At 56.1% G+C, this 22,704-nt stretch overlaps 1 protein-coding gene across 6 annotated transcripts in view; it reads right to left on the bottom strand.

Annotated features, from left to right (window-relative positions):
- Window positions 1-3,317: 3,317 nt before the first annotated feature.
- Window positions 3,318-22,704, bottom strand: part of timeless (timeless circadian clock) — a 28,638-nt gene continuing 9,251 nt past the window's right edge. For 5 of the 6 annotated variants that reach the window (XM_069178644.1, XM_069178647.1, XM_069178642.1 and 2 more), the window contains exons 8-30: window positions 22,341-22,474; window positions 21,481-21,568; window positions 20,687-20,863; window positions 19,770-19,987; window positions 19,478-19,581; window positions 17,680-17,849; window positions 17,183-17,311; window positions 16,541-16,692; window positions 15,839-15,936; window positions 15,229-15,358; window positions 13,841-14,042; window positions 11,238-11,389; window positions 11,010-11,089; window positions 9,979-10,102; window positions 9,814-9,896; window positions 9,035-9,183; window positions 8,452-8,665; window positions 8,161-8,229; window positions 7,479-7,597; window positions 6,899-7,118; window positions 6,611-6,677; window positions 6,418-6,491; window positions 3,318-5,951 (exon numbers count right to left, since the gene is read on the bottom strand). In XM_069178644.1, the coding sequence (XP_069034745.1) occupies window positions 5,821-5,951; window positions 6,418-6,491; window positions 6,611-6,677; window positions 6,899-7,118; window positions 7,479-7,597; window positions 8,161-8,229; window positions 8,452-8,665; window positions 9,035-9,183; window positions 9,814-9,896; window positions 9,979-10,102; window positions 11,010-11,089; window positions 11,238-11,389; window positions 13,841-14,042; window positions 15,229-15,358; window positions 15,839-15,936; window positions 16,541-16,692; window positions 17,183-17,311; window positions 17,680-17,849; window positions 19,478-19,581; window positions 19,770-19,987; window positions 20,687-20,863; window positions 21,481-21,568; window positions 22,341-22,474 (3,084 nt within the window). In that variant the 3' untranslated portion in view covers window positions 3,318-5,820. Of the gene's footprint in view, window positions 5,952-6,417; window positions 6,492-6,610; window positions 6,678-6,898; window positions 7,119-7,478; window positions 7,598-8,146; window positions 8,230-8,451; window positions 8,666-9,034; window positions 9,184-9,813; window positions 9,897-9,978; window positions 10,103-11,009; window positions 11,090-11,237; window positions 11,390-13,840; window positions 14,043-15,228; window positions 15,359-15,838; window positions 15,937-16,540; window positions 16,693-17,182; window positions 17,312-17,679; window positions 17,850-19,477; window positions 19,582-19,769; window positions 19,988-20,686; window positions 20,864-21,480; window positions 21,569-22,340; window positions 22,475-22,704 lie in introns of those variants that run through there. The other variant, XM_069178651.1, reaches the window with a different exon arrangement.

The following is a 22,704-nucleotide window of genomic DNA, read 5'->3' as shown; positions in this document are numbered from 1 at the left end:
AGTTGTGTTCTTCAGTCACCTTTGATCGGACTCTCTCTGGCGGCTGCTAATTGGAGGATTCAAAAACAAACAATAGGATTAACGAGCTTAATGAGGTTTGGGCCAGGAGGGGGGAAGGGGGGTGAATTTGGCCAGGAGGGGGGGTTACTGGGTTTAAAAGGAACAGAGCTTCTCTTTGCTCGAATCCAGACATTACATAAGAAGCCCCAAAGCTTCCTAATTGGTAATCAGACACTAACCTCCTTATTTTGGAAGTTTTACAGCGTTTCCCTCTGCGCTCTAATTGCATCTCATGGGCACAGGGGTCCACAGGGGCGGAGAGGGGCGCCAGGGTCCAGCCGCGTGTCCGGCCCTGCCTTGTGGGTCGTGTTGTCCCCCGCAAATCGATCCAGACTCTGCCTCCCCTCCCTCGCTCCCTCCGCCGGGGGGGCGCCGCGGCGATACGAGCGGCCTCCGAGCCGTCTGGGGGATGGGGCTCGACCATGGCGGTCTCCGCCTCGGTCCGCTGGGCTGTTGCTCTTTCGCACTTCTGCCCTCGGGTCTGCCCTACCGAATCCGCACACAGACTCCCACACATGAAACACGCACGCGGACACGGATACACGTCTCGCCGCACGCCCTGATGTCTGCACGAGCGTGTGGGTTTGTGCGTTATCGGTCTGTCTGTGTGTGTGTGTCTGTGAAGGGCAGGCTTCTGTTATTGGAAAATCCAGAGGCCCAGACTGTTGTTGAGTTATCTGGGAGCAGGGACTAGATTTTCCACAGTGTTTTTGTTCTTTGGGTACAGGAAACAGAAATGTGAAAAACACAAAGCAAACCTGGAGAGCGTCCAGGGACGAGGGGGGGGTCTAGTATTTACACTGGGGTCCCCAAAACCGATCCAGAAAATGGAAATTTCCTAGCTAAACCAATAAACAGGAGTTAAGAGATAAAAATGACTCTTCATATTGTGGGGTGAGACGTTTGTATATGTGCAGCACTTGCACAGAGTGAGTCTGTACAGACACGGTCTAAGCAATATTACTGCAATCCCATCATTTTCCATGTCAGAATCCGACCCTTTCGACAGGAGCACTGGCAATGCAGAGGAAGCTAAAGATCACATCGGAGGATTAGTACAATTTTGGCAATGAAACAAGATTCGACCCAACTTTGCACAAAGAGTTGTATGTGTCTGGAACAAACTACCCAGCCATACTGTTTTCATCAAGTCTTCATCAAATGGCGAAATGAGGCTCCGGGATTGACTTGCTTGATTAGCAGAAAAGCAAGCAGGATTGGCCAAATGAAATAACCTTCCTTCCCTCCTTAACGCTCTGATCAGCCAAATCAAATGCAGGCAAATGCATCTCCCAAGAGGACTGTCCCCCCGCCACAGCTTTTGGACTGTGACCCCAGTTTTAGCCGAGGGAACTCCATCACCAGACCTGAGTGTCCAGCTAAGGACAGCTGTGATCTGCAGCTCTTGCGGAGAGGGGGGTGCCAGTCTCTTCAAGCTCCCCCTGGCCTGTTCGGGATTGCGTTCGCATGTCCGTGTGGAGAATTGGACAAGATTGTCCCTGTCCGAGGCGCCAGGACGTCTGCGGAGAATCCCTGCCTCTCTCTCGCACTCTTCATGACCAGAGAGCGGGGTGTTGCTGGAGATCTCGCAGGACCCCGGCTGTGATCATGTTTTGACATCTCCCCCCTGTCCCCCCGTCTCCCACCCCCACCCACACCCTTTCTCTCAGGGGCTCATGGGAAGGGGGGGTGCGCAGCCCATGCAGGAAGTACTTAATGCAATCCAGATGTGCAGAGCCCTCCACAGCTGGGGAAGGTAGAGGGGAGAGTGGACCCTGATGGGAAACATCTGGATCTTCCCGCCGGTCTCTCCCCCTGACACACGGACCGAGACCAAGACCCAGCCGCCCTGGTGGATCTGGAACACATTCCCAGTTCTCCCCAGGAAACGGCAGCCAGGAGGAAGGCCGACCAGAGCCTTCCTCAGAGCCTGACCAGACCAGCTGGACAGCTTCCACTCGGGGTACTCCAGAGACGGCCGATAGGAACACAGCCAGAAACCGCAGCCCAGCTGTGCTCTCGCTGGAACCAGCAGTTTATGACAACACCCACATAAACACTGAGCACAGTGCAAACACAGGGTGAGGTTCACTACCTATTCTGAATTGCCATTTAACAGACAGAGCAGGCTGCCTGTGACTAAGAGGTGAATTACTCACACATACACACTGATACAGAGCTACTGACAGCAGGATCTCCGTTCCAGGTCTCATATGAAAGAGAGAGAACGAGGATGATGAAGCACCTTGTACAGGGTGATCATGACTTAAAGGTCATGGCCAAAGATCAAAAGAAGTTCCTGGGACTTGAACCAGGAACTTCATTTTCACTTCCTGTGACCTTTGGCTGACCCTCTCCACTTGTAGCCCCCAAACTAGATTATGCTTATGCTCAAAGGAAAGGGAAAGGCCATCCCGGACTGTGCCGAGTCGGATCGAAAAACCGGGATTTTTGATTGGGAGGGGAATGTGCGCCCTCTGGTGGCAGACTAAGAACACTGTCCGCCCAGCCCACTTTCTTATTCACACCCGCAGGAGATGAGCGACCTTTCCTATTTTGCCTTTGGACAGACATTTACAAAGCTGCACAAGTGCTCTTCTACGCAGACGCTCCACCTGCGGTTAACAAACCCACACATCCATTCACAAGCAGGAGAAGTTGCCAGTGCTGAAGTTTCTCACTTCGACTGGGACAAAGGTGGCACGGGAGCACAGGGATGGGCATTCCTGCCTCATGGCACTGGAGCCCTGGGCTCAATTCCAGACTTGGGGTGCTGTGTAGAGTCGAGTTTATATGTCCTCCCTGCAGCTGTGTGGATTTCCACAACCACAGTCCCCGATATTTCACACCGGCCCCACTGTGAGTGCGCGAGCCCTGTGAAGGACTGGTATCCCTTCCAGGGTGTACCCCGCCTTGTGATAACCTCCAGCTTCCCTGCAACCCTGAATTGGAAGAAGCGGGTATAGAAAACGGATGGGCAGATGGGCTGGAATAAATCTCCCCACACAGAAAAGTGCCTGCCCACCTTTCAGCACGGCTGAAGGCCACAGCCAGGTGTAAGCACAGCCCCATTATTTCAGCATTGTTTCGCAGGTACAAGCATATGGGTGCACCTGCTCCTCTGTTGGCAACAAACACGACCACCTCACCGCATCGCCCTGTGGAAGCAGCAACCGAGATCGCCGTTGAGCGGGACACTGCTCTTCATCCGCAACTCTCAGATTTACACATTCAACACAAAGGACACACACGCGGCCTTCGTCTTCCAACTTCTTTTTATTCGTTTTTGGTACACGACGTCAACTCTGAACAATAACGAGACGGCTGTAGAAGCGTCCCCTGGGACGAGGGCTCACTGGGTCCTCGAACCTCCGCCCAGTCACTTCTCCCAGAGCTCTCCACGCTGGCGTCAGCGGGCCCGCTGCTTCGGAGGGAGACGCGAATCCAACGTTGTAGGAATAAAAGTTCACTGATGGAAACGTTCTTTAAGAGGGCTGAAGTTAAGGGCTCAGTTGCCTGGGGTTGTGGTAATGTGGGGGGGGAGATTTGGGGTCTGTGGCTCAGAAGCCTCTAACAAGCGGAAAGCCCGAGGTCCCCTCTAACCCCGAAGCAACACTGTCGCACCGAGAGGAGTTCATCACAGCAGGGATCCTGAGAAGAGGTTCAAGCAGGGAGCTGCGTCAGCGTGCGCAGGCTGCAAGGGAACAAGTAAAGATTTATTCCCTGCTGAAAAGAGCAGAAAAGAAACCCAACGTTTCGGCTGTGGAGCCTTCTAACGCTTCCCACACACCTGAAAAGGGCTCCACAGCAAAAACATTGGGTTTCTTTTCAGCAGGGAATAAACCTTTACTTGTTCCTTTGCAGCCTGAGAAGAGGCTGTTTGGGTGAGAGGCAGGCAGCTCGGTCGCCTTCACGACCCCGTACTGGCCCTGCAGGAGGGCCACTGGCACGCTGGATCACAGTGGGTAAGCCGGAGGCACGCCCATCAGTGCAGGGCGGCTCGTGAGCAGGGTGTGCCGGGTGCCCACTGCGTGCCTGAAATGCACAGAGTCGCTCCCATCTACAGGAGGGGTGCCCTTGTCACTCATTTTCTGAGTCTCCATCCTAACCAGCTGCACATGACTGGCTTCCCAGCAGCGGGGCTGTCCAATCCTGACCTGCACCTCTCACGGCAGCAGAGAGAGACGCCAGCGGGCTCAGTCATTCCCACTGAGGGTTTCAGGCTCGGCCAGTGGCCTTACAGCAGCTTCCTGGAGTGCCAACACATTTGGTAGAAGACAGTCACAGCGGTGAAATCACTGGCTGATGTCAGAGGAGTGCTTTCCTTTCGTGAAAGATGAAAGCAAGGCACCCACAGTACCCATTGAAATTTTATTTCTGTAAAGAATCACCTAGTTTACAAATGCCACCCCTAAAAATCAGCTAGTGGACTTCAGTCACATTTAAAACCACCTGACTCATTATCACGAGCAACACAGTCGCACTGAAAATGCCCCTGAATCCTGTGTGAGGTGGGCCTAGTGCTCTGATGCACCCCCTCCATCACGGGTCACTCGAACCCCAGCAGGAGAGCCTTTACTGGACTGGAACCACGTAGCACAGGCCCGGGAGCAACTGTGCATCAACAGGGCCTGCGCATGGTCAAGGGCACTCGTCTGGGGTATATCTTCAAATATTATTCATGCTAGCAGTGTTTTTAAAGTCACGTCAGAATGAAGCCAGCGAACCCGAGAACTCACTCGATTCCCCAACACCTCTATCCCATGAGGACATTCTTCCCCAGAACTACAGTATGAGAAATGCACTAAAAAAAAAAACTCCCGTCTAAAGCTTTCTATCCCAGACTGCACTGGGTACAGAGCTGCTGCACACACAACCTTGCGAAGATTTCGGCAGGAGAAAGATTTCAGGGTTTTGGACATTAGTTCATTACAGCTGTCTCTGGGAGGACACGTTTGGTCTTCTGCAGCCAACAGTAGGAACAAGAGAGTAGCCCCAGCGATGAGAACAGATCCTGGTCAAGGGGCGCCTGAGCTTTTCTTGTGACCTGTATGGTCATGAAGATGTCAAGATAACTCAAACCAATCACCTGCCAGGCCAGCAGGTCCGTTAAAGGCAGGAGCACTGCAGCCAACAAATCCAGCTCATTTCGACATTCATGTATGCAACACACTGCCGTACCCGTTTTCAACCACAGGGCGGTGCTGTCTCCCGCTTCCAGGCTCCATTAGGGGACCTTGGAGAAAAAGTGCAGACTGTAAAAACGGGACGCCAGCCGTTGCCAAAGGACCAAGGTAACCGGGTTACTGGGTCACTGCACTGCGGTTGATCTTCTGCACCTGCAGCGCCAACCCAGACGACAGCGGCGCCGGCCCAGAGGCTCCAGCAGGAAATCGGCGCGAGGACAGACCGCCATAAGGGCAGAGGAGTCTGTACAGAGAACACAGCACGGCCACTGGTAGAATAAACCAACAGCAAGACATTCGAGTACCATCAGTGCCACTCTCCTGTGACAGTACAGAAATACGACCTTTGACATTCACACTGAGAGTACAGGATAGAAAAACACGTTAATTCTGTGACAAGAGCCGCAGCCGAGACTGGAGCCCAGGCTGGTGCAGCCACACGGGCCAGGGGCCAGAACGGCCCAGGAGAAACCCCCCGTCTAGGTGTTCCAGGGGGGTGGAGATGAGACCCACGTGTTGGAACGGTGTTAAAGAAAAAAAGGGTTGCTGATCTTTGGTTCGCCGGGATTCAGCTCTAGTCCTCGTCTTCATCGTCAATCAGAGCCCTCTGGCGGCGGCGCTTAGCCGGGGCCGCGCACCCCTCGGGGTCGGAATCGGGATCGCCGCCCCCCACATCCATCGGCACGGAGGCGTCGCCGTTCTCCTCTGCAAAACGGGACAGAGAGGGATCTGAGGCACCCAAGACACCGCTGCTCCCCGTGTGTCCTAGAGCCGGGACCCGGCGACCAGCCATGCTCTCCAGAGAGACTTTTTCAGTTCGCTACATTCCGAAAGACCCACGGCGTTCCCAAACCTGAACTACAAGCAGGAAACATGATCTGGGCAGCTACTGCAATCAGAGGTTGAACAAGCCTTCCTGATGTGCAATGTCAGTTTGTTGTCATATGCACAAGTGCAATGAAATGTTTATTTGCATGTATGCTCCAATACAAAGACATTAAGCATACATGCAAATAAGCATTTCTGAACTGAACTGATCTAATACACGAAGAGAAGCAATCAAGACAGAACAGGCTAGCCTGGCTTCTCCCAGAAACCACCTGGACAAGATCCCGGGCTCATCAAGCTCCACTAAGAGCCCAACCAGCTCCTGCTGTGCACTTTCCTGTACCTGTCTCTTCGTCGCTGTCCAGAGCCCGGCTCCTCTTCGCAGGCAGCTTGCTGTGGTCTCCCTGCTGCAGGGCTCTGCGAGAGGAGAGAGCCACGGGTCAGCTTTCAGGAGGCACACAGTGAACCTACCCACCCCGACTCTACCCCACTCGGAGCCCACTCACAAACAGGCCCCCCGCAGGGCGGACACTCACCTGGGGCTCCTGCTGTCGGAGGTGACCTCCGGGACTCGCTCTGCATACTCTGCTGGGGAGTGAGGATCTGAAAGACAGGGCAAGAGTGAAACTATCAGCCTGCAACATCCAGGAGGTCTCTACTGGGGTCCCAAAGTCCCACATTCCTCACTGGTGCACACAGACTGGAAATACAGTACAGCCGAATTAAAACAGGACTTCTTTCATACCAACTTAGAAAAGGACTCCCCGAGACTGAGGTTTTGCACACTGGAACACTCTTCTGTCTATAGAGGGGCTGAGACTCACCTGTGTCGTGAGCAAGGTGGTGTTTCCTCTTGCGAGCGAGCAACAGCGCGCGCAGGGCCTGGGCTCTCTGCTCGTGATCGGCGGAGTCCCGCTGCTCCTCCGCGAGGCTCTCTGTCTCCCCTGCCTCCTCCCCAGGAGCCCCCTCTTCCCGGGACAGGGAGGCAGCTGCAGCCCTCAACTGGACCGGGCTCAGCTTTGCTGGGATCCTCCAGAACGACTCCTGACAACGAGAGGGGAGAACGTCTCATCAGCACAGAGTATTACCCTTCTGTCAGGTCTGTCCACCCTCACCCACTGCAGCAGGCCCGTCGCCACCAGCCAGCAGCTGCACAGAGACCGGACACTCTGATGATATGCTGACGCATGAGGCCTGCTTACTCTGGAACCACACATACAGCCATTCCCGTTCACATCACTTTACCAACCTCTCCTTCTTCTCCAGCCAGAAGACCTCATCCCCGGTTTCAAGATTTATTTCTTCCTAGTCACGGGGCAACTGATCACTGACGCCTCACGGTCTGGTACTTCCTGTTTCCCCCTGTTCTCCGACTGGCCGATGTGGCTCCCCGTCCAGGCCTACCTGCTCGTTGGCGGGCGCGCGGATGCCCAGCTTGCGCAGCAGCTTCTGGAAGCTCCTGTTTTCCATGGCGTCCTCGTTCTCCTCGGTGAGAGGGACCAGCGGCACGGGCTGGGACAGTCCTGGAGCAGGGAGGGAAAGAGGGATACTGGCATCATGCACTGGACTGGGGAAGAGGGGGGGGGGCATCCTGACTGTGCTCTTCACGGTCCACATGCCCTCGAGTCGGACTGCATGGCACTATCCCAGCTCTGCTCTCCTCCTCACTGAAGCTGGTGTGTGGGGAGCTCAAACCAATCACCTAGCTGTTGCATCATCCAAGTGGGGCTACACATTGGTGGTAGCAGTGGGATTCCCCATTACCTGTAAAGTGCTCAAGTGCAGTGCCCAGAAAAGCGCTATAAAAGGAATTAATTATCCCACTCCTGCTACAGTTTCCCTCACAGATTACACAGACTGGGCCTGTCTTGTTCTCCATTTTAGCACGGCTTTCTTGTGTAGCTGCTTCCATTCTTATTCACCAGTAAAGCACAGTAATACGATCTGCTCTGTGGCTCTAAGGCTCAGGACTGCACGATAAGACCATGAGGAAGCCTTCTGGAAACAAAGACAAGTGCGCAACACACTCTCAAAGCACGTTAGCATCGCTGAATGGCCACGGTATACTCAGGCTAACGAGACTCACCGTCTTCCTCACGGTCGTCCGCTGTTCTGTTCAGGCAGTTCTGCAGCCACAGCAGGGGTCCTGACAAGCCTGCACACACAGAGAGGATTCAGCACGGTCTTGTCTGCCCCCAGGTTCCAATCTTTCTACCGCAAAATCGCTTGCAACCCCAGAACGGTAAAAAAGCAAGAGCAGTTTGTACACTTTACTTGGATCAGCGAGTATTTTTTTTTTAAGAACACACAGAACAAACGCCTTCTTCTCCCTCCCCTCGTGCTCTGGGAACGTGGCGATGGGGAGCGGCCGTCTCACCCTCCTGCTGCGCGGCTCGCGCCAGCACCTGCAGGCCACCATCTCTCGCGCCATGGCTCTGCGCCGCCCTGCTCCCGCCGTCCCTCTCCCCCTCCTCCTCTTCCTCCTCGTCGCTCTCTTCCGTCTCCTCCTCCTCTTCCTCAGCCTCCGCCTCTTCTTCCGATAGCTCCTCCTGCGTAGCCCCAGCCAGGTCGGAGAAAAACTCCTCTTCGGTCTGAGAGCAGAGAGACAGCGCCGTGAGCAGACTGGTCAGATCGGGGCCCTCAGCCCTGTCTGGCCGGTGGGCATGGTGGACCTGAGCAATCCCTGTGGAGGGATTCCCGTCTGATCTGGAAGAAGAGACGTCAGTTCAACCCTTGCGGTCACTTGTATTGCCAACAAAAGCACATTCTCAGCGAGCAGGAGATGTGCTCTCACACACCTTTGTGCCCTTATAAACGGTGTCAATTAAGGAATAGAAACATTCTGGCAGAAAGTCTTTCTCTTCAAACTTGTCTACTCCGGGCTGGAGCCGTGCCGATTCCCAGAACTCCGGCAGGAGCAGGGAGCTGGCGCGGAGGTGTGCACGAGCGCGTGACCTCACCATGCCCGAGCTCTTGCCCGCGGCTCTCCGGCGCCTCCTCTTGTACAGCTCCTTCCTGTCCGACACCAGGCCCAGGCTCAGGAGCTTGTCCACCACGCGGGCCCGCGAGCGCCGCGCCGTCAGCTTCTTCAGGATGCTCCCCAGGATGTCTGGAACACAGCGGCGTCGGCGCCGTCACAAGACGCGGATACAACAGCCTCCTCACAGACACCAACCCGGATTACAGGGCTTCCGAAAGCCAGATTTTCTAAACCCTGCTCGTGGAAGATGTGCTCTGAAAGCCGTCGAGTCTCAGGTGGAGGCAGGAGGGCAGGTTAAGGTCACGTCTGAAAGATGGAGCGTGCTACAGCACAGCTCCCTCATCACCCTGCTGGCTTCCAGAGAGGGAAGACCGCCTGCTGCTGGAGAACCAACAGCACAACCCAGAAGAAACAGCCCGCTGGTCCCCATACTGACCTGTACTGTACTGGCCAGGCCTGGCCTTCTCCAAGTTGCTGAGACCTGGGCTCCAGGTGCCACAGCTTTAACAGTTCTAAATTAACCCCAAAGCAAAACCCAAAAACCTATCCAAGGGAGAAGCAAACAATGGTGCTTTCAAGAGCACAGCTGTGCTTAGCATCTGCTCCGATGATCCCGTAAGACCCAGTAAAGGGTCTCGCGGGGACAGGACCCTCCGGACACAGGGGAGAAACAGGAGGCTTTCGGCAGCCCGCTCTCCCCCCTCTTTGGGCAAGGGGCTGCGATCTGACCAGAAGACGCCAGCAGGCGGGGAGACGCACCGTCCGAGTCCTTGAACTCCTCGAACAGAGTCTGCAGCTCCAGCTCCTGCTCCTCCGTCCACAGGACGATCCGCGTGCCCCTCCTGCAGGGAGAGCGAGGGGGGCAGGTGAGCGGGGCTGCGCGCGCTGCTCAGCGGGGCCGGCGCCGGGCCCGGACAGCCTCACCTCTCCTTCTTGAGGTCCTTCACACTGTCCACCAGACCCAGGAGCACCAGCTGGTTGACCACCTGCCGCCGAGTCCGAGACGGGTTCCTGAGGAGGGGCAGCAGAGTGTCCACCAGGTCCGCAGCTGAGCGAGAGGGAGAGGGAGAGGGAGAGATGGCAGAGTGAGACAGGAGCGAGCGAGAGAAAGTGACAGAGTGAGAGGAGATAGCAGAGTGAGACAGGAGTGAGAGAGAGAGGGAAGGTAGAGTGAGACAGGAGTGAGCGAGTGAGAGAGACAGAGGAGACAGCAGAGTGAGACAGGAGTGAGAGAGAGAGGGAAGGTAGAGCGAGACAGCAGAGTGAGACAGGAGCGAGCGAGAGAGAGAGACAGAGGAGACAGCAGAGTGAGACAGGAGTGAGCGAGAGAGAGACAGAGGAGACAGCAGAGTGAGACAGGAGTGAGAGAGAGAGAAGGTAGAGTGAGACAGCAGAGTGAGACAGGAGAGAGTGAGAGAGAGACAGAGGAGACAGGAGTGAGAGAGAGAGGGAAGGTAGAGCGAGACAGCAGAGTGAGACAGGAGCGAGCGAGAGAGAGAGACAGAGGAGACAGCAGAGTGAGACAGGAGTGAGCGACAGAGGAGACAGCAGAGTGAGACAGGAGTGAGAGAGAGAGGGAAGGTAGAGCGAGACAGCAGAGTGAGACAGGAGCGAGCGAGAGAGAGAGACAGAGGAGACAGCAGAGTGAGAGGAGTGAGAGAGGGAAGGAAGGCAGAGTGAGACAGGAGTGAGTGAGAGAGGGAAGGCAGAGTGAGACAGGAGTGAGTGAGAGAGAGGTGGGGGAAATGGCAGAGAGACAGGCTGCAAGAGAAACTCAAGCAGGGCGTGAGGAATGACAGAAGAAAGGAGCTCAGGTTGGACTGAACAAATAATACCACTGCCTCACACTGAGGTTTTTTTGCACACATAAACCTTTCTTTGCACTTGTGTATATGACAAACTGAACCGTGTATAAGGAGAGAGGGAGAGGCTGAGACACAGGCAGACAGACTCACCCTCACAGCCCTGGTGCTCCAGGTAAAGCTGTCTCAGTTCCTCCTCTTCCTCCGGAGTCCACTTTGATTGCTTCTTACCCCTGAGAAACCGGGAGAGACTGAGTGAGTGTGAGCGACCGGCCTTGTTTTTCACCGGTCAAGTAGACCATGACGTCGCAGTCAGGGAACTGCTGCTGCTCTCCGGAGGTGTACTCCCTAGATCCACAGTCACTCAGAGTCACAACGTACCCGTCTTCCTCTCCTGGCTTGGTGTAGCCCTCCGTCATCTCCCGCACAGCGCCCACGTTCTTCCAGAACAGCAGCTCTATGTAGGCTTTATTGTTGCGCGCCGCCAGGGCGAAAAACCTGTTCAGCACAAACTTGGCGAAGGTCACCAGCTCCTGCAACACACACACAGGACAGCTGTGGGCACAGGCCCTCCACTCATCCTGCTGCTACAGACACAGGACAGCTGTGGGCACAGGCCCTCCACTCATCCCACTGCTACAGACACAGGACAGCTGTGGGCACAGGCCCTCCACTCATCCCACTGCTACAGACACAGGACAGCTGTGGGCACAGGCCCTCCACTCATCCTGCTGCTACAGACACAGGACAGCTGTGGGCACAGGCCCTCCACTCATCCTGCTGCTACAGACACAGGACAGCTGTGGGCACAGGCCCTCCACTCATCCCACTGCTACAGACACAGGACAGCTGTGGGCACAGGCCCTCCACTCATCCCACTGCTACAGACACAGGACAGCTGTGGGCACAGGCCCTCCACTCATCCTGCTGCTACAGACACAGGACAGCTCTGGGCACAGGCCCTCCACTCACCCTGCTGCTACAGACACAGGACAGCTGTGGGCACAGGCCCTCCACTCATCCCGCTGCTACAGACACAGGACAGCTGTGGGCACAGGCCCTCCACTCATCCCGCTGCTACAGACACAGGACAGCTGTGGGCACAGGCCCTCCACTCATCCCGCTGCTACAGACACAGGACAGCTGTGGGCACAGGCCCTCCACTCATCCCGCTGCTACAGACACAGGACAGCTGTGGGCACAGGCCCTCCACTCATCCCACTGCTACAGACACACACACAGGACAGCTGTGGGCACAGGCCCTCCACTCACCCTGCTGCTACAGACACAGGACAGCTGTGTGGCACAGGCCCTCCACTCATCCCGCTGCTACAGACACAGGACAGCTGTGGGCACAGGCCCTCCACTCACCCTGCTGCTACAGACACAGGACAGCTGTGGGCACAGGCCCTCCACTCACCCTGCTGCTACAGACACAGGACAGCTGTGGGCACAGGCCCTCCACTCATCCTGCTGCTACAGACACAGGACAGCTGTGGGCACAGGCCCTCCACTCACCCTGCTGCTACAGACACAGGACAGCTGTGGGCACAGGCCCTCCACTCATCCCACTGCTACAGACACAGGACAGCTGTGGGCACAGGCCCTCCACTCACCCTGCTGCTACAGACACAGGACAGCTGTGGGCACAGGCCCTCCACTCATCCCACTGCTACAGACACAGGACAGCTGTGGGCACAGGCCCTCCACTCATCCTGCTGCTACAGACACAGGACAGCTGTGGGCACAGGCCCTCCACTCACCCTGCTGCTACAGACACAGGACAGCTGTGGGCACAGGCCCTCCACTCATCCCGCTGCTACAGACACAGGACAGCTGTGGGCACAGGCCCTCCACTCATCCCGCTGCTACAGACACAGGACAGCTGTGGGCACAGGCCCTCCACTCATCCTGCTGCTACAGACACAGGACAGCTGTGGGCACAGGCCCTCCACTCATCCCACTGCTACAGACACACACACAGGACAGCTGTGGGCACAGGCCCTCCACTCACCCTGCTGCTACAGACACAGGACAGCTGTGGGCACAGGCCCTCCACTCATCCCGCTGCTACAGACACAGGACAGCTGTGGGCACAGGCCCTCCACTCACCCTGCTGCTACAGACACAGGACAGCTGTGGGCACAGGCCCTCCACTCACCCTGCTGCTACAGACACAGGACAGCTGTGGGCACAGGCCCTCCACTCATCCTGCTGCTACAGACACAGGACAGCTGTGGGCACAGGCCCTCCACTCATCCTGCTGCTACAGACACACACACAGGACAGCTGTGGGCACAGGCCCTCCACTCATCCTGCTGCTACAGACACAGGACAGCTGTGGGCACAGGCCCTCCACTCACCCCGCTGCTACAGACACAGGACAGCTGTGGGCACAGGCCCTCCACTCACCCCGCTGCTACAGACACAGGACAGCTGTGGGCACAGGCCCTCCACTCACCCTGCTGCTACAGACACAGGACAGCTGTGGGCACAGGCCCTCCACTCATCCTGCTGCTACAGACACAGGACAGCTGTGGGCACAGGCCCTCCACTCATCCTGCTGCTACAGACACAGGACAGCTGTGGGCACAGGCCCTCCACTCATCCTGCTGCTACAGACACAGGACAGCTGTGGGCACAGGCCCTCCACTCATCCTGCTGCTACAGACACAGGACAGCTGTGGGCACAGGCCCTCCACTCATCCTGCTGCTACAGACACAGGACAGCTGTGGGCACAGGCCCTCCACTCACCCTGCTGCTACAGACACAGACACAGGACAGCTGTGGGCACAGGCCCTCCACTCACCCTGCTGCTACAGACACACACACAGGACAGCTGTGGGCACAGGCCCTCCACTCATCCTGCTGCTACAGACACAGACACAGGACAGCTGTGGGCACAGGCCCTCCACTCATCCCGCTGCTACAGACACAGGACAGCTGTGTCTTCACTACATGACACCCCCCTCCTCCCCCAAACCTGGTAGGCAGCCGCGGCGGGGTCCCCCAGGATCTTGTTGAAGAGGCAGAAGACGGAGAGCTGGAAGAGCAGGGCCTCCATCTTGAGGTCGACGGCCACGCGGTGCAGCATGCGCACGACGCAGTGGTTGGTGTGGGGGCTGTTCCGAGCGTAGCTCCGCAACAGCAGCAGGTAGGGCTGGAGGACGCTGGGGCTGGCGAACCTGAGGGGAAGACGGCAGTCAGGGCTGGGGCTCGCGACCCCCCTGAATTTCAAACCCACCGAAAAGCACTGTCGGGCGACCCCCCCAGATCGCGAGAAAGGTTACAGTCCAGAGGCGTCCAGTCCTGTTTGGAAAACCGCCGTGCTGTTCGCAGAAATGTCCTCTTGTACAGCGCTTTGCCCCTTTTCAGGTTCCACCAGATTCAACACAAGACAGCTTGCACCACCAGAGCTCATCTGTATGGGCAGATGTACAGCTGCACACTTGAATTTTGAGCCACCTTCACTTAGGTGTGTATCATTTAAGAAATCATCAAGCTGAAGTGTCCGAAGTTGCCTTGATGTTGTTTTCCCAGTTCTATGCAGGCCTAACCCCAACCCTGAGGCACGTACAGTATACACACACAGATGGACAAAACAGTAATATAATTAGGCTGACTTCTAACTGGAAAAGAGCGGTGCAGGAAAAGAAAAAGAGAAATGCACATAGAATCCAGAAGACAATCAAGGAGAAAAGCGCGGTCTGAGGTGTTTTAATCTGATGTACTGGCTCACAGAGCCACCTGGGGCCCCTGCGCCATCGCCGTCTGCAGTTTCCTAATCGGCACTGAACTCAAAAGCATCGCGCTGCACACAGCTCATGGCTTCATTCCTCTTCACTGGCACTGAATCGAGGGAGGACAAGCTTCAGTGAGGCCTACATTGCATCATCACTAAGAATCACAGAATTCAGGGCGAGGTCTGGCCCCCTCCTGGAGTGCAGGAAGCGCTGGCTCCGATCCAGACTTGCGCCGGGGGCACTCCTTGGGCCTGGAGTCCTCAAGGGTCTCCTCCTGCCATCTGTCTCTCCGATGCCTCATTGGAAGAGGGCTAAATCGGTTCTCCCTACAGCGATCTAACCCCTGACTTGCATCCGCGCCCTTCACCAGCTCGGTGTGTCACCTGACACCGGAGAGGGATCGAGGACAAAAGTACAGACACAGTCATTCTGATTCTACGGCAGCGGCCCACCAACAGGCACAGGAACGTCACGTTTTCATTCACAGCAACTCACTAACGCCTCCGGCAACAATCACGGGGAGGAGAGGCTCGATCAATCAACAACACAGGCCGTGCTGACGGGATGGAGGCTTTAAATTCCGTCCCGGCCTCGCAGCTCCTCCCTCACCCCCGTGCTCCAGGCTCACCTCTTGAGAAAGTCTAGGAAGTTGAACTCCGTCTCTGAAACGCGCACGGACTCCAGCTCCTCCTCTTCCTCGCCCTCTCCGCCCCCTTCCTCTTCCTCCTCCTCCTCGGCAGGCTCAGCAGGGGCCGGTCCTGTTGGGCACAAGGCAGAGGGTCAAGTCGCTGAGCTCCGCACGGAGGCGCGCGGGGCTGCTGGCTGAAGATTTCCCATGAACACCTGGCTCCACTCCCCCGAGAGAGACGCCCTGTCGCCTCCTAATCAACCTGGGTAATTAAACTCATGAGGTCATTCATGTGACCATTCCAATCCTGTTCTGGTCCTTAAAGAAGTCCTACATTTTCAGTGGCTACTAAGCCTTTACTTTGACTGTGGACTTAGAGGTAAAGACGTTCCTCCTCCAAGGACACAGCATGGTGACTGGGGACACTGTTCTGTAAGAGGCGTCAGCCTACGGATGAGACATTATACAGAGGTCCTGGCTATTTGGTCCTTACAGATGCCAGGGGGGTTGACCCTGGTGTTCTGCTTCAATTCCACTCAGGGCTTGTACAGCCTGGACTCCGTACAGTGCACCTCTGGAGACCGATGATGTACCCGTGGACGACACTTACTAGGTAGACTGGCAAACAGAATCTTATTCAGCAGCTGAAGCTCTTCCTCTGGTTCCACGTCAGTTGATCCAAACACTGCCCCCTCCGGCCACACCTCCCTGTTAAAGACCACGAGAGAGAGCAATGGCAGACAGGCCAGGCCAGAGAGGACAGAGGGGCAGACAGGACAGGCCAGAGAGGAGGGAGAGAGGACAGAGGGGCAGACAGGACAGGACAGGGAGGAGGGAGAGAGAGGACAGAGGGGCAGACAGGACAGGACAGGACAGGCCAGAGAGGAGGGAGAGAGGACACAGGGGCAGACAGGACAGGCCAGAGAGGAGGGAGAGAGGACACAGGGGCAGACAGGACAGGCCAGAGAGGAGGGAGAGAGGACACAGGGGCAGACAGGACAGGCCAGAGAGGAGGGAGAGAGGACAGAGGGGCAGACAGGACAGGACAGAACAGGCCAGAGAGGACAGAGGGGCAGACAGGACAGGACAGGACAGGCCAGGCCAGAGAGGAGGGAGAGAGGAGAGAGGAGAGAGGGGCAGACAAAACAGGCCAGAGAGGAGGGAGAGAGGAGAGAGTGGCAGACAGGACAGGACAGGCCGGACCTGAGAGGAAGAGACTGAGGGACAGAGAAAGACAGGCAGCATTTGGCACAATAAAATTGTGCTTCTGACAAGTCCAACTGGACCGGACACGACTCCGGTGACCTCTGACCTGGCGGCCCTGAGCAGTGCCAGAGCCTCGGGCCCCTGCCGGGCCAGCAGGGAGTCCTGGATCTTGACCAGGGCGTCCGCCCTCTGCTCCTCCACCGGGACCTCGGAGGCCACATCGAACGGCACGGCTCTCTCCGTCAGCGACTCGGACAACTGCAGGAACACAGGCGCAGGAAGAAAACCTTACCAGACACCCCCATCAGACATTCACAGAAAGCCTCCACCTGCAGTTTAGGCAAGAGGTTCACAGCGAACTTTGAAGCCCCAGGGAACAGAACAGTCAGCAGATTTTGTCAATCCTGCACTTAGATTCTAGCAAGCTTCCATTCCATTGCTTTTCTGCAATTTTTTTATAAGTTAGGATTTAGCCAACATGCAGTGAATTTTTAACGCGAATCACACTGGGGGAACCACTCAAGGTCTGGCTGGACAATTGTCTCAACAGCCTGTGTCAGACAGGGTGCGTCACTGCAGTGTATTCCTGACGAGCGAGTAACTGGCACATTCCTGCATGGCCTGTGTATCCGATGCCGCCAAAGACCAACGGAGCAGAGCACACTGCGTGCAGTCAGTCACAGTGCAGGCAGGATGGACGGCCCGCACCGGACACCCCCCGCCCCTGCCCCCGCCCCCTGATGCTGACCTGGAAGCCGGCAGCTCGCATCTCCTCAGACACCACCCGCCACGTCTCCTCCAGGGCTTCGGGGGAGCGCTGCACTGAGACAGCAGCTTTCTTCTTGCCCTTTGACCTCCTCCTCTTCACCTTCTTCTTCTGCAGAAGAAGAGAGCAGCCAATCAGAAACGCAAACACCCTGCAGATCCGGGAAAACTCAGGGTTCGAGCGCCAGTAGGATGGCTGCTTGTCAGAGGGCCCCGATGACGTGGGGAACAGTGCCAGTGGCTCTAGCTGAGACCCTGCACTCAGACAGGCTGTTTTGTTCAGTAACGCAGCCATGCTGTAGTAGAAGTGTTGAAGTCTGTAATATATTTATTACTTCTTCTGCAGTTATTTTTTGGCTTCATCTGAAACACTTACATAGCAAAGGTAGGCAGATGCCCCGCCCTATCGATGACCCCGTCTCCAGCCCCACCCCTTAATCACACCCAACCCCACCCCCTGCCCCACCCCCTCCGGCCCACCTGCACCACCAGGTTCCGGCGGCCCTTGCAGAAGCGCTCCAGCATGCGCAGGAACAGGTGGGTGCTCTCCACCAGGTCCTTCAGGAAGGAGCCCGGCTGTTTGGTCTCGTCGAACTTGCGCAGCAGCGTCAGGAAGATCTCCCGGTATTCCATCATGTAGAAGATGTTGCCTGAACACAGCGCCGGAGAGAAAGAAGACTATTCGGGCTCCATACACACAGCAAGGGGAAAAAAAACTGTCTGGTGTCGAGACCCTTTGAGGCTTTATTGCCATCACTGCTGTCTGGGACAACACAACTATTTCATTTGGAAGAAATTTATAACCGAGCCTGAGCTCCAACTCGACCAAAAAAATCCGATCCTGCGAGGCAGGGCCACCCCAGCTCCATTTTCTGCCGCTCTGTGTGAAGATCGGGCTCCAGATAACACAGGCATGGCCAAGCCCTGAGAGCAGCACAGTCAGTCGCCTGGCACTCCACTCCAGCACTGAGCTGAGAGACTTAAAGCTGCCAGCCGGAACAGAGCTGGAGGAGGATGAAGAGACCACTGGAGGCTTTGCTGTCTCACACTCGCTGCATAGTATAAGGGGCAGCACTGCTGAGCAATCAGCAACGAGGGCTGCAAACTAGATCAAGCTCTGGCACCGTTATGGAAGTAGAGAGAGAGAATGTCTTTTATCCCTGGTGGGGGGAGTTGTTTTACAGCAGCAGTGTTGGTGTGCAGACGGACAGAAGAAGAAAACGACAGGGACAACAATATTCACACATTTACACAGCAGGTCAAGTGTCAAGTAACGATCCGGCTACAGGTGTGAATGAGAACTTGAATCTGTTGGTTTTGGAGCTGGGGAGTCGGTATCTGCGCTCTGATGGGAGTAACTGGAAGTTATGAAACAAGGCGGGGTGAAGGATCGTCACAGATGGATTTTGCTTTACGCAAAACGTGTGAGTGACAGTTGGAGGAGAGGGCTGGAAGATCAGCGCCAGTGACCTTCTGCCATATTTTCACAAGGCTGCCCAGCCTGTCCTTGCCTCTCAGATTTCAGGTTGCCAAGCCAGCAGATCAGGGTAAAAGTTAGAACAGATTCAAGGAAGGACCGGTAGAACAAAATCAATAATGAATCATCGAAAAAAAGCACACCGTTACTCAGCTCACTAGGAGTTATAACGGGGGGGAAATGTATGATTTCTTTCTTTCCTGGGTATTGAGGAAGAATTTTAGCATTTACCTTTCTTAAAATGTATAAGATAGTGACTAGTTGGCTTTGAAAAATGCCTTTTACCTAGCAACAGTATGAAAGAACAATTGCAAGCATATTATTTGACTTTTTGATATTAACGCTACAACAGCAGAGTGTCTAGATCATTTCACATCTTTTATTTATATACTTCCTTTTGTCTGTATACAAGGTAAAACTGCTTCTTAAGAAGAAAGTGGTCAATTACAAAGAAATGTTTGTAGAGAGAAAAACAACTCATAATATGGAAACTTAGAATGAGTTTTCCTGTGTGAATTTGCTGTATAAAACTCATTGCACTTATCATCTCGGTGGAGAGGTTACTCACAGATCTGTATGAGAGGCTGCTCTCAGGCCTGCACGGTTATATCCTCCCCATGCGCATGAATAAAGGACTCTGCTTGACCACACCTAACCTGAGAGAAGAGTTTTCTGCGACAACTTCTAAACTTTTCTTCGACAGTATCAAGCGTCCAAATTACTGCAAACACGCCGCCCACTGAAAGCGTTCGCGATTCGAATCGATGAGGGACAGCGGGAAGCCAGCGGCCGGGCTCTTACTCTTGATGACCGAGGCGCTGTGGCGGATGCCCTCGTCGCGCGAGCGGTCCATCTCGTTCACCGTCATCAGCAGCTCCTGGTACGCCTTCAGGGCCAGGTGCATCCTGGGGGAACAGGTCACATGGGCAACGAGCTCCAACTTTTTAGCAAAACTGCTTAAAACGATTCGCATTCAAGAACTATTAAAGGTTGAAGATACTGAAGTGTCGTGTCCGGCCAGCACACTGCAGACAGGCTGCCTTCTGCTGGTCCTAATGACTGCTCCCTGTTAGGCCCCAGCCCTCCGGCTGACCTGCGTGCCCAGGACGTGGCCTCCTTGCGGTCGGTCAGCATCATCTCGTAGTAGTTGGTGAGGTTGCGCTCGATGAAGTGGAAGGTGCGGATGGACATGGTCTCGGACACCAGGTCCGGGCGGAAGTTGTGCCCGCGGTTGAAGCCCATGAAGAAGGCCAGCGCCCACAGGTAGTACGTTTCATCGTGTTGCTGCGCCTTTTCCCGCATCAGCCCGTCCTGCAGGGGGCGCAAGAGGGTGAGAGAGCAAAACTGAACCATGCCTAACATCCTTTCCTTTAAGGCACCTGGAGCCGCCTTTTTTTCTAAGGTGCATCATTTCGGCAAACGACACCGTTTTCCTGGTGTGATCCCTACAGCAGCACAGGAGACGCGCGTGTCCCGTATGTCACCACCCGCCCCTCCCTCGCACTGCAAGCCCACAGTGCGCACAGCACAGCTCAGCGGTGCACAGAGGGCTGGAGCAGCTCTCTCATACGGTGCTGGAAGCCCTCGGACAAGTGGGCAAGCCTCACGGGCCTCCTGCTCTGCACTGCCGCTGCAGTCGGCATTCCCACACTCGCCTCTCCACAGTACCGGATTTCCCATTAGGCACTGCAGGCACAGAGGCCTATGAAGGAGGGAAACGCTAGTGGCTCACGAGAAACGAGCCGAAACACCACGACTCTAGGTGCTCCAAATCAATACTTGTACGCTATCTAGCGGCTGTTCTAGACACTAGAAGTATCGAAGTGAAGGTCCCTCGACTCGCTCCATCAATCTCGGGGTTTAGCGTCACAATAGTTTAAAGTGCATTGTGTCAATCGCGGTAATACAATTGGCGTTTACCCCACTTTTTGCACATTTCGGCGTGAAAGCGCCTAGGGCCTACGAACACTGCGACCCGGCCCTGCCTCTCCAGACGCCCTGGCTCCTCACCTTGACCAGGTACATGAGGCGGTTGTAGCAGTTCTCCAGGAAGTCGAGGCAGAACTCCCGCAGGAAGAGGCGCACGTTCAGGGCCGACCGCCGGGCGCCCTCGGGGTCCCGCGCCCGCTGCTGGCGCTTGGGCACCCTGCGGGCCGCCTTGCCGGCGTCGTGGCTGTAGTTCTTGAACTGCGGGAGGAGGGGCAGGGAGGCGGGCAGTGAGCTCAGGCAAAGGCCGAGAGGGCAACCTTAGGGCACACGTGGCGACGGATCATCGTTTCAAAACACGGGCGCAGGGGGACCTGTGTATCCCAACAGGCCGTATTTACAAAAGCCTGGCGCAGGGCAGGCCAAGCGCCGCCCACGTGTGGGCAGCAAGCCGGCACACGAGAGGCACTGTTACTGCTGAGCGGGCTGCCCAGCTCCAGCCCTAGCAGTCTGCAGGGTCCGGCAAGGTCTCCACGTCTCTAAACCGCCAACAGAGTCGGGCTACAGCAAGACCAAACCGAGTGATCCAGTTAAACCGAGTGGATCGCTTTCACCCCTCTCTCAAACGTGCGGCTTTTTTGAACGTACAGGTCTCCGGACTGCGAGGCCTGGAGTCCGGAAACCCTCGTGAGCACTATCACACACTCGCTAAGCGCAACCAGGCCCGAGCACAGAACTAAACTGTGCAGCTTGGTGCCAAATGGCATAGAAAAGGGTTTGAATCCTGCAGATATCCTTTCTTTCAGTTTTTTCCCCCCCCCAACAGATCCATACGGCTCTTTGGTCAAAAAGGGGTTCCCCACTGTCGGGACACTCACGTTGTGCAGGCCCTTGTGATAGATGATGTCTTTGTCTCCGATGGACTTCAGTCCCTGCACCACATAGGAGCCTCCGAACCGAGAGTGCCTTTCACACAGACAGGGGACAGGACAGAGCGACACGCGTTTCAGAGCTACGACATAAAAACACTCTCGAGAAATCACACGGCCAATACCGGCAACTGTATGGGCAATGCTTGACCGTGATCAAAGCAATCAGACTGTGTAATTCTGTCCTTCTTTTGAAATCTGGTTCCTTTTGAGCCCTTGCGTCTCGCCTCTCAGCGACGACCCCTGCACCCACGCGGGGGGGGAGAAAATGCAGAACGGATCCTCCGACCCCGCCACCCATTAGTGCAGAAGCCCACGTACAGGGGTCCAGTGCCACTCGGAGGAAAGGCACAGTCCTCCTAAGTCACCTGGAGGCCATCGACGTGACACCAGGTGATACTGTTCACAGACAAGGGGTGCAAACGAGATACAGCTGTACCGCTGTTAGGGTGCAGTGGGCATGACTAGAGGAAGGTGTGGCATCTCATGTTCCTTCCAGACAGCACGAGCAATGCCATGCAGAGCCCTCTTAAGGCTAGCACTACAGACTGGTCTGCTGTAAGGTAGGACTAGAGGCTCCAGAGGAGGCTCCAGAGCTCATCCTGGGTTCAGTAAAGCTGAAGGGGCTCAGCTCTGCTCCATTAGGAATCACCCCTCCAGCAATGCCAATATCCAGCTGGGGAGGAGAGGGGGGGGGTCGATTCCTCAAGGAGGTACAGTCGTGTCTACAATCAGGACTTGAACCCACAAACCCTCTGGCAGTGGGTTCACGGCCCTGGCCCTGTCCCCGAGGGGCTGGGGGGCTGCACCTGGTTCCCCTCTGCAGCGAGCGGCTCCGCCTCTCCGCCTGCTCCTTCTGCCGCAGCGCCAGCAGCTCCTGGGCGTCCCTCTGCTTTTCCTGCGCCGAGCGCGCCTGGCCGGCGCCCACCAGCTGCTCCGGGGTCTGCAACACAGCGGGGCGTGGGTCAGGCGCGGCGGGAGACGGACGAAGCCCCACTGCCCGCCCCGCATCAGGGATCACGCTTCAGGAGGGACCGTTCATTCCCTCTGCGGCATTTTCGATCGGGGTAGTGGGGGGGGGAAGTGGGGAATCCTGGGAATTAAGAGCTGCAGCCGCTTGACCGTGAGCCACTGTGAACGGCACCAATGGCCCCGATCAGTGCCCTCCAAGCT

Source organism: Lepisosteus oculatus, chromosome 1 (assembly GCF_040954835.1).
Source record: "Lepisosteus oculatus isolate fLepOcu1 chromosome 1, fLepOcu1.hap2, whole genome shotgun sequence".
NCBI classification, from domain to species: domain Eukaryota; kingdom Metazoa; phylum Chordata; class Actinopteri; order Semionotiformes; family Lepisosteidae; genus Lepisosteus; species Lepisosteus oculatus.
This window is presented reverse-complemented; position numbering and strand designations above follow the sequence as displayed.